We start from the raw sequence: 26,924 nt of genomic DNA, 5'->3' as shown, positions 1-26,924 counted from the left end.
GGGAGAAACTTGCAGCCTGAACTAAGGGGAGAGCATTAGTTGTTGCTTCTGTACACTCTGTTCCACACTGGGGTAAGCATCTGTATAGACATTGCCTGCTCCAGGCAACATTACCAGCGTAGAGGAGGCCCAGGCACCTGAGAAGAGGAAGTAAATTCTCAGAGACATAAGGGCATATGGCCAGGAGTTAAGCCTGGAATTTAAGATTCCACAATCCGTCGTGGAAAGAAAGGTTTTGGGGACCTACAGAAGGCCATTCATGCCTACCTATTAACTGATTGGTTCTTTAGATGTCAGCATTTTTAGTTCTCTGTAAACTCCAGATATTAACCTTATCATGGAAAATAGCTGTCAAAGGCTGTCTGTCTCCCACCTCCTGGGCTCTCTTCTGTTATTTTTCTTTTGCTTTTCAGGGTCATGTGTGTGACCTATTATCAAAGTCAGGTTCCCAATAGGGCAGAGCTAACGGGTGGCAAGGAAGCCTGAACAGTGAGTCAGGTCGTGGGTGATGATGGCCTGAAGAGAAACCAGGCTCTGACCCCTGTCTCCTCCCTAGTGGTGTGCCCTCTACCCTGCATGAACGGTGGCCAGTGCTCCTCCCGAAACCAGTGCCTGTGTCCCCCGGATTTCACGGGGCGCTTCTGCCAGGTGCCTGCCGCAGGAACTGGAGCCGGCACCGGCAGTTCAGGCCCCGGACTGGCCCGGACCGGAGCCATGTCCACAGGCCCGCTGCCGCCCCTTGCCCCAGAAGGAGAGTCTGTGGCTAGCAAACACGCCATTTATGCAGTGCAGGTGATCGCAGATCCTCCCGGGCCGGGGGAGGGTCCTCCTGCACAACATGCAGCCTTCTTGGTGCCCCTGGGGCCAGGACAAATCTCGGCAGAAGGTACTAGGAGACTGGGAACCCCGGGGAGTGCTTAAATGGGCGGGTAATAAGGGTGGTCGGATCCGGGCGCGGGCCAGGCCCTGGAGGAGCTCAGCGTCGCGACCCTCCAGAAGCGGGACAGCCCTGAGGCCACCGCGCCCCGCCCCCCCAGTGCAGGCTCCGCCCCCTGTGGTGAACGTGCGTGTCCATCACCCTCCTGAAGCTTCCGTTCAGGTGCACCGCATCGAGGGGCCGAATGCTGAAGGTCCAGCCTCCTCCCAGCACCTGCTGCCGCATCCCAAGCCCCCGCACCCGAGGCCACCCACCCAAAAACCACTGGGCCGCTGCTTCCAGGACACACTGCCCAAGCAGCCTGTGAGTAAAACCACGACTCCAAAGGAACAGTCATTCTATTTCAGGGTCACCTGAGTCACATCATGACCGCATACAATTGAGTGTCACAGGTTGGGGCTGGAAAAAGAAAGGGGCCTCAGGAGGGAGGCAAGTTGAGGCGGGCCACTCGGTGATTCCTCTCCACATCCCTTCCTCCAGTGTGGCAGCAACCCTTTGCCCGGCCTCACCAAGCAGGAAGATTGCTGCGGTAGCATCGGTACTGCCTGGGGACAAAGCAAGTGTCACAAGTGCCCACAGCTTCAGTGTGAGTGCCTGGCTCAATGAGGTACCCCCCACAGGGTGGCCCAGCTATCTTTCTCCCATCCCTGCTACGGGAGTCTCCCGCCTCCCAGTGCAGGCTCCGCCCCCAAATTTGGTGGTGAACCCACGAAATCCTCTGTCTCTTCTCCAAAGCCCTCATTTCTCTCCTGCAGAACCACAGTATTCCCCGTCTTGTTGCTATTGTGTCTGCCCTTTCTCTGCAGATACAGGGGTGCAGAAGCCAGGACCTGTACGCGGGGAGGTGGGTGCTGACTGCCCCCAGGGCTACAAGAGGCTCAACAGCACCCACTGCCAGGGTATGGTCAGCTGGAGAGTCTGTGGGCTGTAGGGTGGGTCAGTGGTCATGGGACTGTCCCAAGGTGTCAGAGAAAGGGTCTGATGAAGGCAGAACCCTCAAGTGCATGGAGCAGCTTGCTGCTACCTTATGGCCCCAGCTACAAGAATCAAACTGCTTATCACAGACATCAACGAATGTGTGATGCCCGGCATGTGTCGCCATGGTGACTGTCTCAACAATCCTGGCTCTTACCGCTGTGTCTGCCCGCCTGGTCATAGCCTGGGTCCCTCGCGCACACAGTGCATTGGTGAGACTTGGGGACTCCTGGTCCTGTGAATTCACAAGGCTGGATGGGAAGGGCAGGGCTTCAAGCAGAGTCATGAGGTCAGGGCGGGTTAAGGGTTGGTAGCAGAAAGGACAAGACGCAGAGCAGATAGGGTCAGTGGTGTGAGGTCAGAGATCATGGAGGTCAGAGGAGGAAGTCAGCGTCCTGTACATCACTGTTTTGGTGAGAAGAACAGATGGAATTCAGAGCCACTCTAATCAGGAGTCAGGGGGTCACAGAGGTCAGGGGTCACAGAGGTCAGGGCCAAGAGTTGACAGAATGGAGAAGCAGGGAGCGTCTGAAGCAACTGGGCAGATGGACATGGGTGATGCTCAGGTCCTGCCCTCCGCTCCCACCTCTGCAGCCGACAAACCAGAGGAGAAGAGCCTGTGTTTCCGCCTCGTGAGCACTGAGCATCAGTGCCAGCACCCACTGACCACCCGCCTCACACGCCAGCTCTGCTGCTGCAGTGTGGGTAAAGCCTGGGGCGCCCGGTGCCAGCGCTGCCCAGCAGATGGTACAGGTGAGGCAGAGGCACAGTGCATGGCGTGGGGTGGGGACATGGGCTGTGTACCTGTCCAGGAGTTCACTTGCTGTGGTGTCTACATCTTGACCACAGCAGCCTTCAAGGAGATCTGCCCGGCTGGGAAAGGGTACCATATCCTCACCTCCCACCAGACCCTCACCATCCAGGGTGAAAGTGACTTCTCCCTCTTCCTGCACCCTGATGGGCCACCCAAACCCCAGCAGCTTCCTGAAAGCCCCAGCCGAGCACCAGCACTCGAGGACACAGAGGAAGAGAGAGGTCTGGCTTGATCCAGAGGCTCCAGATCTACAGATAAGACCCCTGGGCTAACTTCTTAAGGCATTGGTTCTCACCCTGTGGGTCGGGCCCTCCTGGGGGTCACATATCAGATAGCCTGCCTATCAGATATTTACATTAAGATCCATAACAGTAGCAAATTAGAGTTATGAAGTAGCGATTAGATAATTTTATGGCGGGGGGGAGGTGTCACCACAGCATGAGGAAGTAGTAAAGGCGGGAAGGTTGAGAACCACTGTTCTAACATTTAAATCCCTAGGCCGAACCACGGACACCCTCCTCCCCCAGGCCTTACCCTTTCACCCTCACCCTCTCACTATCTGACTTGGGCTATCACCTTCTAGGCTGGCACTGTACAATTCCCTGCCCTCTAGGCAATGGCTACTAAGCAAACGTACCCTAATCTCAGGATCTGAGCTTTGACCCTTGACCCAAAGGCATGACTTTTGAACTCTCAGAGACCTACCCTAGCTATACACCTTGATCCTTGACCTCCCATTCTGACATAAATAATGTTCCATCTTCTCTTTTAGGAGTGACCTTGGACCCAGTAAGTATGGGAGCCCAGGGGGAGGGATAGGGAGACAAAGGAGGCAAGGAGGCTTATATTGCTATAACCACAGCCAGTGAGCGAGGAGCGATCGGTGCAACAGAGCCACCCCACTACCACCACCTCACCTGCCCGGCCTTACCCAGGTGAGCAGAGGCACTGCAAGTGGGGGCCAAACCACTGGGAGGCGTGTGCTTGTGGAGGGTGCTAACAGTGAGGACTGGGTGGCAAAGCTTTGGTGTAGCCTACAGGAGGTAGGAGCCTTGCTTTCTGAAAAGCCCCTGCTTCTGCCCACAGAGCTGATCTCTCGCCCCTCCCCACCTACCTTCCACCGATTCCTGCCAGACTTGCCCCCATCCCGAAGTGCGGTGGAGATCGCCCCCACTCAGGTCACAGGTAAGGCCTGCCAGCAGGGCCACATCCTGAACAGGCTACACATCCAGCTTAGCGTTCCTCCTTCCAACACTCCGTAAACTAACAGGCTAGCACTTGCCCAGAACTTGGAGCTGGGGAAGGTCCAGTGATCAGGAGAGGGGTCGCTTTGCTTTCCAGTGGGCCTGTTAGTGTGATGGCCAGCTCAATCTGAGAGTCTTCATCATTCAACTTACATTTATTGAGCACCTACTATGTGTCTCCCAAATAAACCCAACCAAAGCAAACAGATCGAGCTTGGTGTGGTGGCTCGCACCTGTAATCGCAATACTCAGGAAGTGAAGGCAGAAGGATTGCCTAGAGTTCAAGGTCAGCCTGGGCCATGGTGTGAGACCTGCAAACTAGAGCAATAATCAAAGTCTATCATGTCTCATAAATGTTACTCGAAAAGGTGTCAGGAAGTCAGGGAAGGCTGAAGATTGTAACAGTAGCAATCGTACAATGAGAGGTTGTAGGGTGTGTGTGTGTGTGTGTGTGTGTGTGTGTGTGTGTGTGTGTGTGTGCGTGTGTGTGTTTAAGATTGCTAGACATTCAAGTGAAGTGGGGAGGGAGGGGCATGCAGATTCAGAAAAGAACATTCCAGGGAGGTTAAGTCTGGGCAAAGGTGTAAGAAGCATGAATCGGGGCTGGGGATTTAGCTCAGCGGTAGAGCGCTTACCTAGGAAGCGCAAGGCCCTGGGTTCGGTCCCCAGCTCCAAAAAAAAAAAACCAAAAAAAAAAAAAAAAAAAAAAAAAAAAAAAAAAAAAAAAAGAAGCATGAATCATTGGTGGAGGAGGAGAAACCACAGAGAAGCAGGGAAGCTACTTCATGGAGCCGCCATAACAGGCTAGGGGTTGATGCCAAAGATGAGAAGCGTCTGCAAGGACTCGAGTGTCGGAATTGCCAACACAGACTGAGCAGTTTCTCTGCCAGGCTCTATGTGAAGACCTTCACTGACTGAGCATCAGTTTGCTCTCTTACTCTGAAGGGGAAATGCTTACCTCGGTTTCCAGATGAGAACTGCCCAGGTTCAGAGAGGTTTAGCAATTTGTCCCAGGACACAGAGAAGCCAGAAGGAACCTATGTCGTAGGGACTCCAAGGCCACAGTTATTGACCCTGACTGAAACCCTGAACCTAGATGAGCTCCTAGATGAGGGGCTCAGGTGGGTTGTGGGAATGTGGAGGACAAGGTGCCTGGGAGGGGAGCAAGGAAGCCTATGGACAGCACAGCAGGCAGAGAGCAGCAGCCCGTCCAGGCCCACTGGTCAGGTGGATTTTGGCAACGCTGAGTTTAGCATCACCCTGGGCTTCGTGGAAAAGATGGGGACCAAAGGGAAGAGGAGGAAATGGAGCTTATGACCCAGAGGACGAGCAGAGCTGGACAAAGTTCTGGCCCAAGTTGGGTTCCTAGGAACCAACTGGTGTCTGTCTTGGGAGGGGAGACAGTCAACTATTGAAAAATGGAAGATGCAGGTCCTTGGAGCAAAGGGTGTTGAAGTCACTGGGTAGAAGATATTAATAAACCTGAAGCCACAGGAGACTGGCAAGAATGTTGTCTCAGAGACTCTTGGGAAAGAATATTAAGGACATAGGGCACTTAGCTGTTGTGGTTTGATTTGAGGTGACAGGGGTCAGGCTCTTAGAATGCTAGGTAGGAATGGAAATAATGAAGGTGGCAGGGATGACAAGGACACCAGAGTCCTATTTGGAGACTTTCTGGAACAATGGCATTAGTATTACTTGAAATAATTACTAGGAACTCCTAGGATTTAAATACCCATGTGCAGAAGCCAGAGGTCACTGTGTGACCAAGCTCTCCTAGTCAGTAGGGCTGGGGTGCCAGCATCTGTCTCTGGGGGTGTGGCAGAAAACACACATTCCCTGATCAGTCCCTTGACCGGATACCCCCGTGCCACAGAGACCGATGAGTGCCGACTGAACCAGAACATCTGTGGCCATGGACAGTGTGTGCCTGGCCCCTCGGATTACTCCTGCCACTGCAATCCGGGCTACCGGTCACATCCACAGCACCGATACTGTGTTGGTGAGCAGGGGTGGAGGGTTTAGGGGGTGTAGTGTGTGTGTGTGGACAGGGGTTGACTGGGGAGGAGCCCGAGAGCCACTGTCGTGGCTCACTACTTGCCTTTGATGTCCCTCACCTACTGATCCTTCCAGATGTGAACGAGTGTGAGGCAGAGCCCTGCGGTCCCGGGAGAGGCATCTGCATGAACACTGGTGGCTCCTATAATTGTCACTGCAACCGAGGCTACCGCCTCCACGTGGGTGCAGGGGGCCGTTCGTGCGTGGGTGAGCGCCACCAGCCCCTGGCTAACCCGGGTATACTGGGTGGGACCAGCTCCTACTGCCCGCCCCACGCCCCATCGCACCCTGTCTTTGCTCAGACCTGAACGAGTGCGCCAAGCCTCATCTGTGTGGTGACGGTGGCTTCTGCATCAACTTCCCTGGTCACTACAAATGCAACTGCTATCCTGGCTACCGGCTCAAGACCTCGCGACCACCCGTTTGCGAAGGTGGGTTACTCTCCAGACCAAAGCAGGCATCACAGCTGTCCCTTAGGATGGGAACAAGAGGCCTGCACCTATCTCTGATCCTCTCAGGCTGGGGTCAGGGAAGCTAAAACTGGTCCATTTTGCCTTGATTTGTGACGGAGGGAGGCCCTGTCGAGGACTAAGAGCACTGGACCAGCTATGTTGTCCCCAAACTTGTTCTCGTCCTTTTCTCTTCCATGCAGACATCGACGAATGTCGCGACCCTAGCACCTGCCCTGATGGCAAATGTGAAAACAAACCTGGCAGCTTCAAGTGCATCGCCTGCCAGCCTGGCTATCGCAGCCAGGGGGGCGGGGCCTGTCGTGGTGAGAGCGGATCTGGCTCCACGTGGAGGGCGGGCCTCCAGAGAGTAGAGTTCCGCCCCTAGCCCTGCAGAGGGGAGCCTCACCCCAGCTGTTTGTAAGCTGGGCACAGTCTGATACTGGGGTTCTTCCCTGCAGATATCAACGAATGCTCCGAGGGGAGCCCCTGCTCTCCTGGATGGTGTGAGAACCTTCCGGGCTCATACCGTTGCACGTGTGCCCAGGGATACGAGCCCGCACCGGATGGCCTCAGTTGCATAGGTGAGCTCCCGAATGCTGGGCAGGCTAGCACTCTCATTCACAGAAGTTAGAGAATGGGGGTAGTTGGTGGGGGACCAATTCTGCTGTCTACTGAGGCTTACGGTTTACGGGAAGCAGCTGGACCTTGGATTTTTTTTTAAATGTATGAATGCTTTGCCTGAATGCGTGCATGTGTATCGCGTACATACCTAGTGTCTTCAGAAACCAAAAAAGAGGACCAGATCATCTAGAACTGGGGTTACTGACCTCGGTGAACTCCTAAGTGGGTATGTACTGTGTAAGAGCAGTAAATGACCTTAACTATTGAACCAACTTTTGTCTCTTAAGAGATGAGGCTTGAAACTTTAGTTTGGGAAGCTTAATAATTTGAAGGGAAAGATGTCATTGTCCTTGTCCTTGTAATGTTTTAAGTACCAAAAACTAGACAAGACGCTAGAATTCAGACAAGTTGGGAAACTTGACAAATTTGTGGACTAGCAGAGACACAGGCCTGAAGGAAGGAGGCTTGCGTTCTCTAAAGGACGGTAGGAAGTAGCGAGCAGAGAAGAATGAGAGAGCAGCATACTTAATGGGTGGATGGGGTGAGGGTAGCGGCCTGGGACAGCCATGAGATGCCTCGATGGTAGGACAAACTGGCCGAATGTCAAGGTCAGGGAAAGGGGAGTTTGATTCAGTGACTCCATGTGTGGTGCTGTTTTTTGGGATAGGGTCCCTGGGATTGGACTCCCCTTCTTTGATTTTTATTTATTTATTTTATATATGTGAGTACACTGTCTCTGTCTTCAGACACATCAGAAGAGGGCATCTGATCCCAGTACAGATGGTTGTGAGCCACCATGTGGTTGCAGGGAATTGAACGGGATTGGGCCCCTTTAAAAGGGAAGTTTGAGAGCCCCTTCATGCTAGATAAGTCAGTAGGACGGTCCATTTGGGTCTCTCAGTCAGAAATGCCAGAGGCTGAGCACTGTAGGTTAGGAGTCTTGAACCAGACATGTCCCTGTGAAACTCTGGTTTGTGGACTATGGGGGCTACGGAAAGGTGAGGCGAGCCTGCTTAGCCAAGGAGACAGAGTTGGATAGAAGAGCGTCTAGCAGAGCCTCTCGGCACCAATGCTAGGGAAGGCGGAGTAGATGAAAGGGCATCAGGAGATGGGAGTAAAGGCATGGTAGCATTAGTGGAAGGTGGCTGGGCTTTCAGAGTACCACTTGAGAAGCTAAAGAACTCTAACCAGTCTATCAAGAGAGGGTACCTCTTATTTGGTGAGTGTGGATGAAGGGTGGGAAGACATGAGCTCTTTAGCATCAAGTATGGCCATGGGATCCTGGGAACACTTGGCATGGACACCCATATGTGTGGGCAGGATGAAGGCCCCATAGGGCAGTGGGACAACAGTAACAGAAGTCTGAGACCACAGAGCCTGGTCCCCTGACACTTCTCTGTGCCCCGCAGACGTGGATGAGTGTGAGGCCGGGAACATATGCCACGATGGCATCTGCACGAACACACCAGGCTCCTTCCAGTGTCAGTGCCTCTCTGGCTATCATCTGTCAAGGGACCGGAGCCATTGTGAGGGTGAGGGATCCTAGAGCCTGGGCACTGGCCTGCTCCTACCTACCCCAGGATCTCTACTGCCCAGGTCCAGTCCCCATCCAGATCCCAGTTGTGACATGAGGGTGTGGGAGTGACCCAAGGGTCTCGGAGTAGGAAACTCAGATAACTCCGGGCTATGTGTATGGGGTCAACTCAGGAAATTCTCCAAACCCTAATCTCCTACAGACATTGATGAATGTGACTTCCCCGCGGCCTGCATTGGGGGTGACTGCATCAATACCAATGGTTCCTACCGATGTCTTTGTCCCCAAGGCCATCGGCTGGTGGGAGGCAGGAAGTGCCAAGGTAAGAGGAGTTGGCAGAAGGCTCCTGAAAGGAGGGGCAGGGCAGTGTATTTGACACACTGTAGCTTTTCTGTGTCTATTTGACACACTGAGGCTTTTCTGTTACCTATTTGACACACTGTAGCTTTTCTGTATCTATTTGACAGACTGAGGCTTTTCTGTTACCTATTTGACACACTGTAGCTTTTCTTTATCTATTTGACACACTGTAGCTTTTCTGTAGTCTTTGTATGCCTCCATTCCTCCATCAATCCATCTAACTGGTTCACCAGTGCATTTGTTCTCTGACAAGGATCACCCTGCTGGCCGCAATGTTTCTGTGTTCCTTGTTTTTACTTTTTGTGCATGTGTGATTGCCTGAATCATGTCTGTGAACCACATGCACACATGTCTGTGGAGGCCAGAAGGGGGCGTTGGAGCTACAGATGGTTGTGAGTGGACGTGTGGGTGCTGGGTCATCTGGAAGAGCAGCCAGTGCTCATAAAGGCAGAGCCACCTCTCCAGCCCCTCTGCTCAGCCCCTTACAGATGTGACAGTCTGAGCCATCAACTGCCTGACCTCTATGTACATTCACCACCATGTGATACCTGCACCCCTGTCTGCCAAGTGGTGTACTAGGTATTTCAGCAATAAACTGGGGCCCTAGATTGGAAAGCGGGCCTCAGGTTCAGGGTGAGGGTACCCAGAAGTTAATTAAAGGGAGTTGACTGTAGAGTTGAGATTTGAATCATAAGGAGTCTTTCAGCAGGGGCTCTGGGAGGGAAGAGCTCTCTCAGTAAGGAACTCTGGGTGGGAAGGAGTCTCTCTGGGTGGGAAGGGGTCTCTGGGTGGGAAGGATCTCTCTGGGTGGGAAGGGTCTCTCTGGGTGGGAAGGGGTCTCTGGGTGGGAAGGGTCTCTCTGGGTGGGAAGGGTCTCTCTGGGTGGGAAGGGGTCTCTGGGTGGGAAGGGTCTCTCTGGGTGGGAAGGGTCTCTCTGGGTGGGAAGGGTCTCTCTGGGTGGGAAGGGTCTCTCTGGGTGGGGTTCTACTCCATGAACAGTAGTTGCAAATTACTCAGTGTGTTTTTAGAGTGGTGGGGACAACTCTAACTTGAGCAAACATTTGGGAGGAGTGAAAGTGTGGAGCCAAGTTTGATAACATGTATCTGCCATCCCAGCTACACAGGAAGCTGAGACAGGAGGATAGCAAGCAACAGACATTGCCTCAAGGAATGGCAAAACTGAAAGGTAGTAGGAGATAAGCAGGAAGGTCTGCAAATGTCAGCTGAGGGTCAGAAGCTCATTCCAGTGCCAGGAGGACCTTAGGGTTTACACAGGCTGACAGCAGTGTCACAAACCTCCCCACACAGATGGGTCCAAGGGGACTTCTGTGGTATGCACAGGTTCTGAGCCTGTGTAAGGGCTTTAGACACACCCCAGGGAAAGAGGGGCTGGGTCTCTCCACAGCCGAGTTTGCCCTTGCTTCCTGGTCTCCTTGCACCTCCTAGATATAGATGAGTGCAGCCAGGACCCAGGCCTGTGCCTGCCCCACGGGGCCTGCGAGAATCTCCAAGGCTCCTATGTCTGTGTCTGCGATGAGGGTTTCACACTCACCCAGGACCAGCATGGGTGTGAGGGTGAGTACACTCCCTTGGTAACCCTTGGAGCTACAGCTGGCTTGGAGATGTGCCCCAGTTCCACCCTTTTGAATTCCTGAAACAGGAAGAAATCCTCTTTGCTTGGGAGAAGTGGGTGGGGCTAGGTAGGGCCAGGGCAGGTAAAGGCCAGAGTACGTGCAGTTTTGGGGTACAGTAGACAGGGCCAAAGCTACTACCTCCATGAATTTGAACTGTCACCCTCTCTCCAGAGGTGGAGCAGCCCCACCACAAGAAGGAGTGCTACCTTAACTTTGATGACACAGTGTTCTGTGACAGTGTATTGGCTACCAATGTCACCCAGCAGGAGTGTTGTTGCTCTCTGGGGGCCGGCTGGGGAGACCATTGTGAAATCTATCCCTGTCCAGTCTACAGCTCAGGTAAGAGGGATACACCCACTCCTTCCCAGAGCTCCCTTTTATTCATCCCGCTGGGTGGATGAGGGAAAGGAGGAGAGAGCAGATGTGCGGTTTGTGTGCTCAGCCTTGCTTTTCCTTCCCTCCCTCCCCCTGCAGCTGAATTTCACAGCTTGTGTCCTGATGGGAAGGGCTACACTCAAGACAACAACATTGTGAACTATGGCATTCCAGCCCACCGTGGTAAGCTCTGACCTGGCACCCCCTTGCTTCTTCCTTTACAATTTGGCTTGGTTTAAGGGTGCTGGTTTGCTACCACTCACTGGGTAAACTCCACCCCTTATACCAGCTTGGTTCCAATAATCCCCACCAGAAACCCTGTCTTAGGTTCAACTTTCCCAATATGCCCCACCCATGAGTCTCAGCAAAGGGGCCCAGTAAACTTCCAGGTAAAGGAGAGGCCACTGGGCACTCACGTTTCCCTTGGTTATACAGACATCGACGAATGCATATTGTTTGGGGCAGAGATCTGCAAGGAGGGCAAGTGCGTGAATACGCAGCCCGGCTACGAGTGCTACTGCAAGCAGGGCTTCTACTACGACGGCAACCTGCTGGAGTGCGTGGGTGAGCACATCTGCAAGTGGTGTTCCTGGGGAAGCAGCCTAAGCCAGGCCCGCTCCTGTCACCAGCCCTTCTTCTCTCCGCAGATGTGGATGAGTGCTTGGATGAGTCCAACTGCAGGAACGGAGTGTGTGAGAACACACGCGGAGGCTACCGCTGCGCCTGCACACCGCCCGCAGAGTACAGCCCCGCGCAGCGCCAGTGTCTGAGCCCGGAGGAGATGGGTGAGGCCCGGGGGATCAGTGCGGGGAGCAGAAGGGAGCAGAGCCCAGGCTGAATTGTGATTACCACCTCCACCAACCCCCTCCATGTCCCATAGACATGGATGAGTGCCAGGATCCGGCTGCTTGCCGCCCTGGCCGCTGCGTCAACCTCCCGGGCTCCTACCGCTGCGAGTGTCACCCGCCCTGGGTGCCCGGGTCCTCCGGCCGCGACTGCCAGCTCCCCGAGAGCCAGGCGGGTGAGGGCGACATTCGTCCTGGGCCGATTTTGAGTCCTGTCAGGGTGGAGCCCCCGGGCCACAGCCGGCAGCTGGGACGGGACAACAGTGGGTAGTCCCTACCTCCCTCCTCTTGATATGGGTCCTGTTCCACAGAGCATGGCCCAGAGCGACGAGAAGTGTGCTGGGGCCAGCGCGGAGAGGACGGCATGTGTATGGGGCCCCTGGCGGGACCTGCCCTCACTTTCGACGACTGTTGCTGCCGCCAGGGCCGTGGCTGGGGTACCCAGTGCAGACCGTGCCCGCCACGTGGCACTGGTGAGCTACCCCAGAGGGACTAGAGGTAGGGTGCAGGGGTGCAACAGGGTTTGCTGACTCTGTACCCACTTCCAGGGTCCCAGTGCCCGACTTCACAGAGTGAGAGCAATTCTTTCTGGGATACAAGTCCCCTGCTACTGGGGAAGTCTCCACGAGGTGAGTGAGGCCAAGGGAGCAGAGGTGTGGATTAGAGGCCATCAGTGGGAGCCCATGGTGATATCCGCATTCCTCTGGCCCATGTAGATGAGGACAGCTCGGAAGAGGATTCAGATGAGTGCCGCTGTGTGAGTGGCCGCTGTGTGCCACGGCCAGGAGGGGCAGTATGTGAATGTCCTGGGGGCTTTCAGCTGGACGCCTCCCGTGCCCGCTGCGTGGGTGAGCAAGATGTTAGGGACAGAAGGGCAGAGTCAGTGGGGGTTAGAGTGCACCACAGTGGGACTTAACCCAAGCCTGCGTCTGCTGTGCCACCTTGCAGACATTGATGAGTGCCGAGAGCTGAACCAGCGCGGGCTGCTGTGCAAGAGTGAGCGGTGTGTGAACACCAGTGGCTCCTTCCGCTGTGTCTGCAAAGCTGGCTTCACCCGCAGCCGCCCTCACGGCGCCTGTGTGCCTCAGCGGCGCCGCTGATGCAGTCTTAGCCCACACCTCAGTGATCATCCGTCGAGGGTACTCTCCGCTGAAAGTGGAGACAACAACATCCTTTGCTTCTGACCAAATGAGAGCACGGACCCAAGGATCCTTCTGGGCCCACAGAGCTCCTGCCCACACCCCAAAACCAAGGGTGCTCCTGTCTGCAGAGTGCTGTCTGCTTTCCTCCCTGAGGATGATTTCTAGAAACTTCCAAGTCAGATCTGCCCCTTTAATTTACTCTTGGCTTTCAAGGCAAATTGATATTCACATCCAAAGCTGGTTGGGACGGCAGCACCAAGACCTACTGCTTGGGCGGGTTAGGCTGAGCTGGAACCCAGGATGTGAAATAGAATTTATTGTGGCTCTGATTATGTACACTAGATGTGCCTGACCTGCTGACCAGGCTGACATGGTTTGTACAATAAATACATCCTCCGGGCCTGCTTTCCAGTGGTTGGAAATGCCCAGGGGTTTGGGGGTAGGGTTGTCAGTCCAGCTTCCGGGCTCCCAGCTTCATGGGCCCCTTGGTGGCCTTTTTCTCCGCCCGCTTGGCTTCCATTTCTCTTCTCCTTTCCTCTCGCTTTTTTCGGGCCAGCTCTGCCTTCACCTGCCCTGGGATCAGGAAGGAAAGCATGAGTGTGTGGCAGCCTCAGCTCTCCGGTCCCACACCTGCGCTACCCAGGCCCGTCAGCTCCTCCTGGGAAACACTCACTGCTCTCAGCCTCCAAGCCTTCCCAGTTGTCCTCACCCCAGGAGTCTGGGTCTGGCCTGGGCTGAAAAGGAAAATGCAGGCTGCAGTGGGGTCAACGCCCAGCACAGTGTACTCCGAACCGTGCTCTAGTGAGCCAGTACCTGGGTGCTGGGACGAACGGACAGGGCAGCAAAGGGGTCACCCTTGTCACTGGGCTCTGCACCACCCCAGTTATACTCGCTGGCTAGCCGGGTTCCTTCTGGGGGTGACTCCACAGAGCTGGGTTCCTGCCAGCCCTGGTCCCAGGAGCCCTCAACTTCCCAGCTGCTCCAGTGTGAGTCCAGAGATTTGTGGTCTGAATGGCTGACCTGTGCGTGAACAGTAGGAAAGACAGGTAGGCCAGGTAGAGTAAATGACCAAACAGTGCTCCCTACAGACCCCGCCTGACCCTGCCCACCTGTCCAGCTCGATTCCCTTGGCCCTTGGCGCTCCAGTCATCCTGCTGTGCCAACACAGACTCGGCTTCCTGCTGCAGGGTAAGAAGGAGAAATGCATGACCAGCAATGTTCTCACCCCCCAAGAGGCCAAGTACAGTGAGCCCTCCTGGCCATGGCTCTGCCCTTTGGGTTTTTACTGGTTTTGAGACCTACCAGCCCTCTCTTCTCTGACCTAGCTCTAGGGACCCTGGAGTTGAATAGGGGCTCAGTGGCTGTTGCTGACCTCTCATGACCATCCATAGAGCTCCCCTACCAGGACGCCACACAGATGAGGGCGGGCCCAACTCTAGTCTGCACACTCCTCTGAAGGATAACCTGGGCCTTGAGCTGGTGAGGCCTCCTCAGCCCTGCTTACCTCCAAGCTGCCCCAGTCCTCATCATCCCATCTGTCGGCAGTGGTGCTGTCTTCTGCAGCGTCCTTGTCTTCTTCCCGTGTCTCCCAGTGGCCTGAGGTCGCAGGGGTGGCAGAGGCAGGGGCTGGAGCTGGAGCAGGGTCTCCTAGGAAACAGGATTCTCGGGTAAAGTGGTTAACAGGAAAGGAGTGAAAGGAGAAGGGGTATCAAGGAGGCCCAAAGAGTGACCAGACAGTGCCCCATGCCTATGTCTCTGTTCCTGAAGCAGGGGAGCCTGACAATAGCCCTCAGCCCTCAGCCATGATGCGGCGAGCCCTGGACTCACCCTCTGGCACTGGTCTCTGGGGCACAGCGGCCTCAGACGGCACAGGTGTGGGGTGTGTTCGGATCAGCTTGGAGGTGAGAGAGGACACCCCGGTCACAGCCCAGCCTGCCCAGCTGGCTGCAGCTCCTCCTGTTCCAGGGCTGGATGCTGCATGGACGTCCTTCTCTGGACAGTGAGAGATACACAAGTATGGGCTTCTGCTGAGATGACAAAAGGGTCAGCTCTGCTACAGTGGTGCACGGCAAACCCTCCCTGGCCTGGCCCAGTCCTCCTCCTATCTACGCAACATCTATGGTGACTCACTGGGGTTCTCCAGCTTCCAGATGCCCCCATGGGGTAGGACATACCAAGGGACAGTCAGTAAAAGACATGGCAAAGTGAACGAGAGCCTGAGTGTGGGCCACTCACCTACTTCTGCCAGCTGGGTAGGATCCTCCGACACAGACTCTAATTTGGACAGGAAGCTTCGAATGGTCTTAAAGGCCTGTGGAGTAGCAAGAGGCCAAGCTGGGTGCTCCAGCAATCCCAACGCATGGTCAGGTCTCTGGGAGACTGAGTATCTCCGAGCCCAGTCCCCAGGTCTACCCTGGCTATGCCTTACCTGGTCCCGCACAGATTTCTCAGGGTCCACAGTAAGGCCGCAGAGCACAGGCAGGATCTTATGGGCACAGTCGTCCATCGAGTAGAGATTATGTGTAGCAGCGAAGCCCAGGACACCCGCAACCCGGGATGGTGCAAATGGGTCCTTAGTGGCCCGGCTGAAGGCAGAGGTGAGGACCCTGTGTCTAGTCTGAAAGCCCAGATGGATAGGGAAAGGATACTTGAATATACAGAAGCAACAAGCAGCCCGAGCTACCAGACCTCACTTTCCAGGCAGGAGCCAAGGTCTAAAAATATAAACCTATCAATCTCAACCTTAAGAAAAGAGTTTATGTTGGGCAAAGGTGGTGCCCACCTTTAATCCCAGCACTCATGAGGGAGAGACAGGTGGTTCTCTGTGAGTCTGCGGCCAGCCTGGTCTACACAGCTGGTCCTAGGACAGTGAGGGCTGATACACAGAAAAACCCTATCTCAAAAAACCAAAAACTTAAAACAAAAAAGGGAAGAGAACTTACCTACAGTGTGGGCCTAGGTTTCTCTTGGATCACTGGAATCCACACTGCCTCGAGGTGTACACAGCAGCCACCCTGAGGCCGAGTGCGTCCCTCTCTTCTTCCCTAGCTGCTGACCCTACTCAATCATTAGATTTTGTTTATTTTTGAGACAGAGTCTCCCTATGTTATGTAGCTCTGGCTGTTGTCAAACTGACTCTGTAGATCAGGCTGGCCTCAAACTCAGAGATCCACCCACCCTCTGCCTCCCAAGTGCTGGACTAGAGGCATGTGTCACCATGCCCAGCTTTCACTCAGTCTTATTAACTGGCCAGGCCTGGCAGAATGTCAGGTGTTGTGTAAAGACATGGAATCATGGGTTCAGAACCCAGACCAACCCCCTTGAAGGCCGGCTGTGATCTAACCTACAGCTAACTCCACCTCAAGAAGCCCACGCATTAGGCCTAACGATGCTCAGTACTAATGATGCTCTGGGACAGTGAGGACCCAGGCACATAGGCTTTGTCGCCCAAGAGGAGGCTGCCACCCTTCCACAGCTCTACAGGACACTCACACTAGCACTGAGGTAGGAGCCGATTTTGCCCAAGCAGACCGTGGTGTTGCAGCGGATGGGACCCTGGTCGTCCTTGGCTTGCAGCCTTGCGAAGTGCTTCAGCAGCTCCACGTTGAGGTTGGTCTCACTCAGCTTTGGGGCCAAGAGCAGCATGGACTGTAGAGTAGAGGGGATGGAGGGTCCTGTGAGCCAGTGCAGGAATGGACTCCTGGGAGGATGTGCAGGCCGCTAGTGGGCTGTCAGAGCTGTCTACCCGTCTCAGCTAGCATATTAAAGAAGGGAGTCCTGGGCTGGAGAGATGGCTCAGCGGCTAAGAGCACCCACTGCTCTTCCAGAGGTCCCGAGTTCAATTCCCAGCAACCACATGCTGGCTCACAACCATCCATAATGGGATCCGATGTCCCCTTCAGCTGTGTCTGAAGACAGCAACAGTGTACTTATATACATGGAATAAATAAAATAAATCTTTAAAAAAAAAGGGGGGGGAGTCCCCTATTCCCAACTTCCTTTTAGGACAAGACCACAGAAGCCTGCCTGCATTCTACCCCATTCAAACTTACATACCAACACACTGTGACACTCACTCTACCAAACTGGTTTATTCAGGTTGAGGTCACTGATGACCTCCTAAATCAAATAAAGTTAAATTAAAAATCAAATCCTAAATTTGATTTTTAATTTAACTTTATTTTGTAGCCAAGGCCATCCTTGAATTTGCAATCCTCTTGCTTCAACCTCCTCAATGCTAGGATTTGAGGCATGTACCACCATGCCTAGACTCAGCCATTAAATTTATTTACTTATTTTTCAAATTGCTAAATGTAATGGCTGTTCTAGGTTCCTTTCAGTTGCTGTAATAAACACTTTAACCAAAAGCAACTTGGGAAGCAGAGGGTTTGTCTTCTCTTACAGCTACCAGGTCATAATCCGTCATGGACAGCAGTCATGACAAGGCAAGGCAAGGACCTGCGGGCAGAAGCCAGGCATGGTAACCAAGCCTAGAATCCCAGCACTTAAGAGGCAGAGGCAGGGGCTGGGGATTTAGCTCAGTGGTAGAGCGCTTACCTAGGAAGTGCAAGGCCCTGGGTTCGGTCCCCAGCTCCGAAAAAAAAGAACCAAAAAAAAAAAAAGAGGCAGAGGCAGGTTTGTGTCCATGAGTTCAAGTCCAACCTGGTCCACACAATGAGTTCCAGGACAGCCAGAGCTATATAAAGAGATCCCATCTTAAATAGCCAAGTGGGGCAGTGGGATAGAGTACAGAGGCAGGAAGCAGGAGGTCCTGCATGCTTCCGGGACCAGCCATTCAGGGATGGCCAAGCCATCTGGAATAAATGAGAAATGAGACAATGCCCCACAGTCGATCTGACCCAGGCCAGTCTGAATTTTGAGCCTCCCTCTTTCTAGATGACTCCAGACTGATAACAAAATGAACCAGAACAAGGGCCCGTTTACCACTACCCCAACCCTAAGGGAGAGTTTTGATACCCCCAAGTTCTTCCTACACCTTTAAGCTTTTGTTCAGTTCTTCCCCAGCCTGGGTGAATGCTCGTCTTACTGAGATCTGGGTGGTCCGAGACCTCAAAGTGCACTCTTCAGCTTCTTTTGTATCTAAGGCTCCTGCCCTTTCAGCTCTCTCCCTGCGTGGCTTGCACGCCCTGATGTTTGATCTGCAATGCTCACATACAGCGAAGGCTGGGCTGCTTCTGCGCAGTGATGCTCCCGGGCAGTGCCTGATCCCGAGCGCTCTAGCCTCACCAGTTAATCCACTGTTGGGTTCAGAATTTGCTGGTTGTTGGGAGATGATGGAAGCTATGGAAGTGAGCCTTGTTCAAGGCAGTGGATCCTTGGGAGTTATCACTTGCCCAGCCCCTCCCCTCTGTCTTTCTGTCCATCTGTGATGAGGAAAGCAGTTCTGCTTTTTCACTTCATGGCCCCTGCCAGCATGGCCTAGCTCCGCATGAGCCCAGATGCAACAGAGCTGTGACCATGGACTGAAAGCCCTGACACTGACCCCAGAAGTGACAGATCTTTGCCCTTTTGGGTCATTCAGGTGTTTTTCACAGTGCAGTAAGCTGAGAGCACAGTCCCCTGGTGCCATCCCTAACCAAGACTACTTCTCTGTACTTTACATGTGCATGGTCAGTGACAGCTCAAAGCCTCCACCCGACAGGCAACAGTTGCCCAATCGCAGCCCAGCTGTTCACAGTCTGCTCCCCAGTCTTCTCACACACTTCACCTTCAGACCATTCCAGGGCCTTAGCCCAGAAGCCGCAGAGTCATCCTTAACTCCCAGAAAAGACTGTCGGCCCCAGTTTCAGAGGGCCCCATTCTCTGGGTGTGGCCATCATTACCCCAGCACCCAACAGACCTTAACAGCTTCCACCCTTACCTGCCTGCCAGCAGGCTCCACAAAACGTACAGCCTGTGTAGTCCTGACTATCCTAGAACTCACTCTGCAGACCAGGCTGGCCTTGAACTCACAGAGATCCACCTGCCTCTGCTCCAGAGTGCTGGGATTAGAGATGTGCACCACCACACCCAGTGATGCAATGATTGACCTTTAAAGCAAGTCAGACCCTGCCACTGCCCAACCCCACTGCATCTCCAGCCTCACTTCCAATGAGGGTTTTAGGAGTTCCAATGACTATTATCTGTCAGGCTCCACACCCTTTCAGCACGCTAGATTCCTCTTTGCTAATCTATATTACTAGATATAGCAGCCTCTGAGCCTTTCCAAGTGCTAATCCTTCTACAAGGAGCGTGTTTCTTCCATGACATCTAGCAGACTAGATCAAGGCAGTTCTTCCTGTATACAAGCCCTTTCCCTTCTTGTGAGGCTCTTCATGTAGCCTAGGCTGGCCTTGAACTTATGATCCCTCTGACTCTGCCTCCCTTGCACTGGGAATTACAAGAGCTTCAACATCTATCTAAAGCAGTCTTTTTAAAACATTTCTGAAACACCCTACATCGACCAGGCTGTCCTAGAACTCGCAGCTATTCTCCTGCCTGTGCCTCCTGGGTGTTGGTATTATAGGTAGTTGTTTCATGCTAGGCACATAGGTAGTCCTGTATTTAGAGCTCCAAGTTCTCCTTTCTATACTCCCTTTCACTTTCTGATGAAATACAAATCTTTGTCTGTCCCATTCAGAGATGGAAGAACAGCTGCTGGTGTGTGCTGGGTCCCAGGCTCCCAGGGTCCCAGGGTCCCAGGGTGGGGCCAGGAAGGCACTGAGAGCTGCTTGGTGTCAGCAGACAGTACTGCAGGCTGAGTCCCCCAGATGCCTCCCACTCTTAGGGCTACACCAGGCATCGGATTGGCTGCATGTATACATATGGACCTCCCACTGCACCTGAAGGCTTAAACCAAAGCCTGTGCTCCAGAGAACCACTTCCCTGTCTTGGGAGACAAGGGGTAGCCATTCCAGGCCTGACGACACTTACCTTGACAGTCTGCTCCCGGATGGCAGGGTTGGTGTCCAGGAAGCCATGAGTGACATGGGGGAAGATCTGGGTGTTGACTGTTGGCTCATCAAGGTATTGGATGAACTGCTCCATCTGTGGCCAGGATAGGGCATGAGAAGATCGCGCACCCCCCACCCAAGTCACAGGGCCACTCTGGCTTTGGCTGTTCCAGTGCAGAGCAGACAGACAGATAGCCTCCTGAGGAAGCCCAGCTCGTGTGTGTGTGTGTGTGTGTGTGTGTGTGTGTGTGTGTGTGTGTGTGTTGTCCTCGGGAGGGAAGTGTATTTGACAGTTGGACAGGAATTGGTTCCTGGTACCTGGGAGTCACTAGTTCTTTCTGGCTCCAGAGGACCCTCTAACCTAGAAGTCAACAATCTGTAGCTCCAGCTGTCTGGGGACTGACAGGAGAAACTGTGTCCTACTCTAAAGGACCTAAGCGATGGAGTCTGGAGCATCCTGAGGCTGCAAGGAGCCCCAGGACCAGCTCCTCCTCCTGAGAGCTTTCCTGGCCCTTCACCTGTGTGGTGGCCATGGTAGAGGTCTCTAGGGTCCCTAGGTTTGACCACCTGCCTAAGGCTGGGGTGACGAGGGCTAGGATGAGGCCTGGGAGGACCTTGGCAGAGACTGGCTGAGGCATCTACCTGCTGGAGGAGGCGGACGCGCATGGCACGGTCAGTGGATGAGAACATCTTAACCACCACGGGGATGATCTTCTGCTGGTATTCTTCAGCACTGAGGAATTTCCCCACCTGAGGAAGGAGCAGGGAGAGAGCTTGGCCACACCTACTGGGCTAGGGCAACTTCACAGGGGTCCCCTCAACTTGCTTGGGCTCACTGCTGGCTTCCCAGGGAAGGAAGGAGTGGATGGTGGAGAAAGCATTTCCTCAGCAGGATCTTGGCCCACATTCTGCCCCAGGCAACTCTCATTTTCACCTTCCTCCATATTTTCAGGTCAGTGGAGAACTCAGTGCCCCTCCCTGTAAAGTGGAGCCTCTACGAGAGATGTGCACAATATTCTGCCTACAATTTCTGAGGGCTTCGATTAAACAGCATTTGATAGCTGCCTTTTAGACTCTTCTAGCAAGTCCCTTCAGGGGTGGCGTCTCCTGGGATGAGGAGGAGCCTACATAAGCACTGGCTGGCCAGTTAGAGGCAGAGGGGAAGATCGAGCCACTGGAAGTCAGAGAGGAGACTGGAGTACAAGCAGATTCCTGGGCCCTAAAAACCAGGGTGCACAGGTCAGACTGGTGGGGCTTGAAGAAATGGAAGAAAGGCTCTGAAGCAAGGGTGTGTAAGCAAAAGAACTTGGAGACACAGGGACTGTCCCTCCCTAGGCTAAGAAGTCCCCCAGCAGGTAGCCCTTGCTTGCTAAGTCATGAGGACACTGGGTTTGAGTCTACCCTGAGTACGCGTCTCACCTAAGGCTGTATCCAGACCTCTGGATCCCACAGCTCCTGGCCCCATTTACCTTGAAGAGAGGTGTGAGGACCACGGCCCCAGCATTGCCAAACTCAAAGGCAGTCAGCAGCTGGGGCAGCACCTTGTGTCGACAGAAATCTTCAGGAAACGAGTCTAGACTCTTGCTCAGCTCTTGGAAGAACTTCTGCTTCTCAGCTGGCTCTTTGATCTGGGGGAGCACAGACAGGGTTCAGGGGGGAACCAGCCACATCATGTACATTCCAACTGCATGAGGGCAGGGACCCCCCCCAGTCTGAAGGAAGAGGGGCAATGCTATGGAGCCCAGCTCTCCACCTCGGGGTGATCATGGGCAGACTCTTCACCTGCAAAATGGTGTAACATCTCTACCAACACTCTGAGGGTTCAACCAGAAAATGCTCATAAAAGCTGCCAGCAAGCCAGGTCTGACCACCCACACTGTGGCCAGCACTAAGGAGGCAAAAGGAGGAAGAGCTAGAGCTGGAGGCCAGCCTAGGCAACACAGTGAGATCAAGCTCAGCCTGGGCTATAAAGTTAGTCTGTTAGTGACTGTCCTTCCCTGCTGCTTAACCTATAAGGAAATCAATCACTAAGGGATCAAAGCCCTTCATCTGCATGTCCTCTACTGTTCTCAACAACCCATTACTGAGGCTCAAAGTGGGAAGGATCTTACTTGGCTCCTTTCCCTGGCCTGGTTGTACACACGGAGTGGGGTTTCTGGAGAGCCATAGAAAAAGTCAGGAAATAGGCACCCACTCTTCCACGAGACCTGGCCCAAACCAGGCTTGACAGTCATTAGTCTTTCTAATACCCCCACCCTGAGGCTGAGATACCCACAACACAAATTTCATGAGCACAGGTAGAAAACTAAAACATCCACACACAGTATCTCAAATAACCCTTCCCACAATGTTACGAGGTAGGAAAGCACATAGGCTCCACCGACAGACAAGCTGAAGTAGAGAGAAAGGAAGCTTGTTTAAAGACACACAGCTAAGAAGTAACCAGCACTCCTGTGACTTTGCGTGCTGCAGAAAGATGCTGTCCCTCTCCATTTACAAAAGAAGACAGTGAGGGTTACGGGTCCCATGGTTGGAAGCTGGTCATGTGGCACATGGCTTCCAGGCCATGGGGACACCAAGGTGGGATGGAGGGTACAAGGCCATCCTGGGATGCACAGTGAAGCCTTGCCTCAGGGAAAAGAAAATCAAGTATTTGGGTAGTCATACCCAGAGCCCCCTGTGTCCTGTTTTCCCGCCACCTCATGAACAGCCTGGCCCAGAAGCAGTGACCCTGGCTGAGGTACGAAATGCCTAGGTGGTTTGAAGCTGTGTAGTCCAGTGTGGGAAGCAAGCTCTGACCCCAGAGCCAGAGAGGTGACAAGTAAGGTTCAAAAGAGAGTGGATCACAGCCAAGGCCACCCTTCCAGAGTCACAGAGGGCTCTCTTACTCCCACACAGTCTCCGGGGAGTTAGCCAGAAACCACCATTTTCTATGGGGCACATTTTCAGGGGACAGGCAGCCTGGCAGAGTCAGCCATGTGAGGAGAACTCCACGTAACAACAACTCCACACTGGCAGGAGACATCAGGGCCCAGCAATTCCAGCTGCTTCTTTAAGATATAAAACTTTGGGGGCTGGGGATTTAGCTCAGTGGTGGAGCGCTTACCTAGGAAGCGCAAGGCCCTGGGTTCGGTCCCCAGCTCCAAAAAAAAAAGAACCAAAAAAAAAAAAAAAAAAAAGATATAAAACTTTGGGGGGTTGGGGATTTAGCTCAGTGGTAGAGTGCTTGCCTAGCAAGCGCAAGGCCCTGGGTTCGGTCCCCAGCTCCGAAAAAAAGAAAAGAAAAATAAAAAAAATAAAAAATAAGGGTTGGGGATTTAGCTTAGTGGTAGAGCGCTTGCCTAGGAAGCGCAAGGCCCTGGGTTCGGTCCCCAGCTCCGAAAAAAAGAACCAAAAAAAATAAATAAATAAAATAAAATAAAAAAATAAAAAATAAAATAAAATAAAATAAAATAAAACTTTGGTACCAGGCATGGTGAATCCGTGTCTTTAATCCCAATATTCAGGGAGACAGATAGAGGCAGGAGGATCTCTGAGAGTTTGAGGCCAGCCTGGTCTAATAACATAGTGAGTTTCAGGACAGCCAGAGATATATAGTGACACCTTACCTCAAAAAAAAAAAAAAGAAAGAAAAGAAAGAAAAGAAAAGATACTGGCCTTCCTGCTTCACCCCAACAATGCACTCTGTTCCCTTGAGGTCTGCCACCCTCCTGCCCAGCTCCTGATTCTGTGTTCCCTACATCTAGCTGGGTCAGAGCAGAGCCTCAGGCCTTTGTCACTATGCCGCTAAGAGCTGCCGGATACTGTTGACTCTCTCTCCCTTGCACTGACAAGGATGCTCAGACCCAGAGTGCCCCTGTGCTCTTCTGTCTCCCAGGACCATCTTTCCTAAGTCATCTTCCAGATGGTTCCTACCTTCTAGTCTTTCAGGTCCTAGCACAATTTTCTTCTCTAAGGGATCATTTCCCTTAGAGACACTGGGTCATTTCCTTCCAGCACTTATGCAGGGAGCACAGGTTTTCTCAGTGACATTTTCTGTCTCTCTCCTGTAGTGAGAACTCCCAAAGGTAGGGACCTGTTTGTTTGCTCCTTGCTGGGTCCTCCAGGGCAGGTCTGACTCTCCTTCCTCCCCAGCACTTTGTGTGGCACCGGTGAGGAACACAGCAACAATGCAAGTATGAAGTGACAGTGAAGGGGGGCTGGGGTAAGAGTCATGAAGCACCTACTGTGTGCTATACTCAACTGCACACAGCAGCCTTCCCTGTCTGCCTCTACCATGAGTGGATTCAACAACCAGAGAGCAAAAATATCAGGAAAGAAAACACCACCCATACCACATAAAGCTTACTTTTTCTTGCTGAAGTTTGTCCAAGTTAGCTACAGATAATTTAAAAAGTACAGGAGGGGTTGGGTTAATGGCTCAGTGGGTTAACATACTTGCTGTACAAACATGAAGAACTGAGTTCAAATCCCTAGCACCCATGTAAAAAACTGGGCATAGCCCAACACACCTGTAACCCCAGGGCTACAGAGATGGAGACAAAAGGGTCACTGGAAATTGCTGGCTCAGGCCTGAGTAAGACCTTAAAGAATGGGGATCACGCAACAAGGGATAGAGCAGGATACCTGATATCCTCCTCTGGCCTCTGCACATTTGCACGCAGGCAAGTCCACATCGATATGCATATATATATACACAACACACATATGACATTATGGCAGGATATAAATTATATGCAAATACTATGACATTTTACTTGAGGATCAGAACATCTGCCAACTCTCAGGCCAATCCCCACTGTGCTGGTTAGTTCATCTGGGAAGAAAGAATCTCAACTGAGAAAATGCCTCCATCGGAAATGCCCACTTTTGTGATTAGCGATGGATACGGGTGGGCGGGTGGCCCTAGGTTGTATAGCGCAGCAGACTGGAGTGGGAGCAGTGTGCTTGCCTCCACACAACCCAAGTGTGAGATGACAAAGCATGGGTGAGGGTCCTGGCAAGGGGTCTCAGCATGGACCGTGGGGCTCACCTGAATCTCCTCCAGGAACAGGTTGGTCTCCACAAAGCGGTTGCTCATGAAGCCACCAGGTGCCCGGCAGTTCTGCAGGAAGCGGGCCGGGTTGGGACGTACTTTGGGGTTAGCTCCCACCAGCTCGCAGTAATGGGTGACCAGGGATTTGGGGATCTATAAGAGAAGGTTCCATGTCAAGGAAAGAGTAATGGGTGGGTAGCAAGAAAGAAGGGCCTGGGGCGGATGAGGCAGCGAAGCCGGGCACTCACCTTCCCAGGGTTGCGCAGGGCAGTTGCCCGAGGTAGAGACCCATTGAAAACTTCCCAGATGAGGCAGCCCAAGCGCCACATGTCTGCTGACCTGTGGTGGTAACCCAGAGCTGTTCAGGGCTCCCCAGCATACACTAGTGATGCCTCCAACCTGCTTCAGGACCCAAGCACCCACTGCATCACAGGTCCTGGCTGAGTCCCTGCACTGACCCCTTGGCCCCAAGTAGTTTGTTTCATTAGCCCCATTTAACAAAGAAACCAAAGCTCAGAGAAGCACAGACAGTTGCCTCCAACACACAGCTTTCAAATTCAGAAGCACCAAACACCTAAACTATGTCCTTCTTAACCAACCACCCTCCTCCTAAGATCCTGCTCCCCTTCCCAGGCAGGTAGCAAGGGCCAGGGGTCTCCTAGCTAGTCTAGGGCTTCCGAGGGTGCAGGGGCCTCCAGCGCAGGGCAGATCGAGGTACAGTGACCTCAGGACCCACCACTTCTCTTTGACTGCTCTGCTGCTGCTATCGGCCAACTCTGGAGGATCATACTGCTCAAGCTCAGGGATCCCCTTGCTGGGTGGTCCCCCACCGTTGCCCTGTGCTGAGTACATGTAGTCCAGACCCCCAAGTTTCCACTCGCCAGCCTTGTCCACAAACACAGCAGCCATGCAGACATTATTGTGGATGAGGTTGCAGTCGTTGACCAGGAAGCTGAGGGCTTTCACGATCTGGTGTAACCCCCATGACAGCTCCTGCTCCTTCAGACCACCTGCTTCTGCTCGTGCCTTGAGGTATGTTCCCAGTGGGGTCACAGCCTCTGTCACGATGTGGAGGCACTTTTCTGTCTGAGTAAGAAAAAGGGTATCAGGGCACGGTTCCAGAAGAGGAAGGGAAGATGAGGGACGTGACAGGGAAAGAGGTAGTGGAGAAGATACCAAATCTGAAGGTGCTGAAGCACTTGGGTACAAAGTGAGGGCCTGAGGAGAGTAAGATGGGTAGATCAGGCGACAGGTACCTCCAACCCATCGATATAGGCCAGGATGTTGGGGTGTCGGAGAGTTTTGAGGCGTTTGAAGGCAGCTTTGGCCACCTGGGTCTGCTCTTCGGCTCCAGGTTTCACATCGTACACGAAGATGGACACCGCGCTGCCTGTGGCCTGGTGGAGGACACAGCAACCTGAGAGGCGCGGGCCAGGTGATCATTCCAACCTGCCTGGTCTACAGCAGCTCTGAGCCCGTCTCCAGAACAGAAGGGAAGGGACTCCAGCCAGTCTCGCCTCAGGACAGCCCTTAAGGATCTAGCCAGACCCACGTGACCTCCCGTCCGGTTTGCTTGTCCATCCCTCGGTTCTTCCGCCCGCCACGTCGTCACTGCTCGCCCCGCTCCCCAGCCCGTTGCCGAGATCCTTGGTCGCCGCCACGTCAGGCCCGGCGCGACACAGCGAAGCCGGCATTCAGACTAGGAAAGGCCGAGGTCGGCCGCGGCCTGCAGAACAGCGCAGTACCTCACCTTTTTGCGGCCTCGGTGCAGGACCCAGGGCCCGGGCGGTCCGCCTTCGGGGGGCTCAGGGTTCAGCTCGAACGGGAAGTCCCGGACCGGGTCCCGGGCAAAGAACCACATCGTCGCCGCCGCCAAGGGCTCGGGAGCCTCCACTCCGGGTCCTCCGGCCGCCCGAGCCGGGGCGGGGCGGGGTGAGGGCGGAGC

At 53.7% G+C, this 26,924-nt stretch overlaps 2 protein-coding genes across 4 annotated transcripts in view; one reads left to right on the top strand and one right to left on the bottom strand.

The window, feature by feature from the left end:
* Window positions 1-13,391, top strand: part of Ltbp3 (latent transforming growth factor beta binding protein 3) — a 16,199-nt gene extending 2,808 nt beyond the window's left edge. Inside the window, exons 2-28 of one of the 2 annotated variants that reach the window (XM_032891112.1) lie at window positions 557-886; window positions 1,038-1,240; window positions 1,418-1,523; window positions 1,744-1,836; window positions 2,002-2,124; window positions 2,507-2,665; window positions 2,762-2,947; window positions 3,499-3,515; window positions 3,589-3,661; window positions 3,813-3,911; window positions 5,847-5,972; window positions 6,104-6,235; window positions 6,331-6,459; window positions 6,681-6,803; window positions 6,939-7,061; window positions 8,511-8,633; window positions 8,838-8,957; window positions 10,442-10,570; window positions 10,801-10,968; window positions 11,104-11,187; window positions 11,440-11,568; window positions 11,652-11,789; window positions 11,885-12,025; window positions 12,161-12,322; window positions 12,398-12,478; window positions 12,566-12,697; window positions 12,798-13,391. In XM_032891112.1, coding sequence (XP_032747003.1) covers window positions 557-886; window positions 1,038-1,240; window positions 1,418-1,523; window positions 1,744-1,836; window positions 2,002-2,124; window positions 2,507-2,665; window positions 2,762-2,947; window positions 3,499-3,515; window positions 3,589-3,661; window positions 3,813-3,911; window positions 5,847-5,972; window positions 6,104-6,235; window positions 6,331-6,459; window positions 6,681-6,803; window positions 6,939-7,061; window positions 8,511-8,633; window positions 8,838-8,957; window positions 10,442-10,570; window positions 10,801-10,968; window positions 11,104-11,187; window positions 11,440-11,568; window positions 11,652-11,789; window positions 11,885-12,025; window positions 12,161-12,322; window positions 12,398-12,478; window positions 12,566-12,697; window positions 12,798-12,949 — 3,581 coding nt within the window. In that variant the 3' untranslated portion in view covers window positions 12,950-13,391. The remainder of the gene's footprint in view (window positions 1-556; window positions 887-1,037; window positions 1,241-1,417; window positions 1,524-1,743; window positions 1,837-2,001; window positions 2,125-2,506; window positions 2,666-2,761; window positions 2,948-3,498; window positions 3,516-3,588; window positions 3,662-3,812; window positions 3,912-5,846; window positions 5,973-6,103; window positions 6,236-6,330; window positions 6,460-6,680; window positions 6,804-6,938; window positions 7,062-8,510; window positions 8,634-8,837; window positions 8,958-10,441; window positions 10,571-10,800; window positions 10,969-11,103; window positions 11,188-11,439; window positions 11,569-11,651; window positions 11,790-11,884; window positions 12,026-12,160; window positions 12,323-12,397; window positions 12,479-12,565; window positions 12,698-12,797) is intronic. The other variant, XM_032891113.1, reaches the window with a different exon arrangement.
* Scyl1 (SCY1 like pseudokinase 1) lies at window positions 13,276-26,924 on the bottom strand. 2 transcript variants are annotated; one of them, XM_032891114.1, is made up of 17 exons: window positions 26,730-26,924; window positions 26,236-26,376; window positions 25,716-26,065; window positions 25,228-25,318; window positions 24,977-25,132; window positions 21,414-21,572; window positions 20,587-20,694; window positions 19,925-20,038; window positions 16,484-16,639; window positions 15,420-15,608; window positions 15,227-15,302; window positions 14,819-14,983; window positions 14,496-14,638; window positions 14,101-14,172; window positions 13,805-14,011; window positions 13,665-13,725; window positions 13,276-13,564 (listed from the first exon to the last, which is right to left on the bottom strand). In XM_032891114.1, exons 1-17 carry the CDS (start codon window positions 26,838-26,840, stop codon window positions 13,440-13,442), a joined length of 2,424 nt encoding a protein of 807 aa, XP_032747005.1. In that variant the 5' UTR covers window positions 26,841-26,924; the 3' UTR covers window positions 13,276-13,439. The 2 variants fall into 2 exon arrangements, with proteins under 2 accessions (XP_032747005.1, XP_032747006.1); XM_032891115.1 differs by having other exon boundaries at window positions 13,287-13,564; window positions 14,101-14,169.

This window comes from Rattus rattus, chromosome 2 (assembly GCF_011064425.1).
Source record: "Rattus rattus isolate New Zealand chromosome 2, Rrattus_CSIRO_v1, whole genome shotgun sequence".
Taxonomy (NCBI): domain Eukaryota; kingdom Metazoa; phylum Chordata; class Mammalia; order Rodentia; family Muridae; genus Rattus; species Rattus rattus.
The sequence above is the reverse complement of the archived record's forward strand: the minus strand, read 5'-3'. Positions and strand labels throughout refer to the sequence as shown.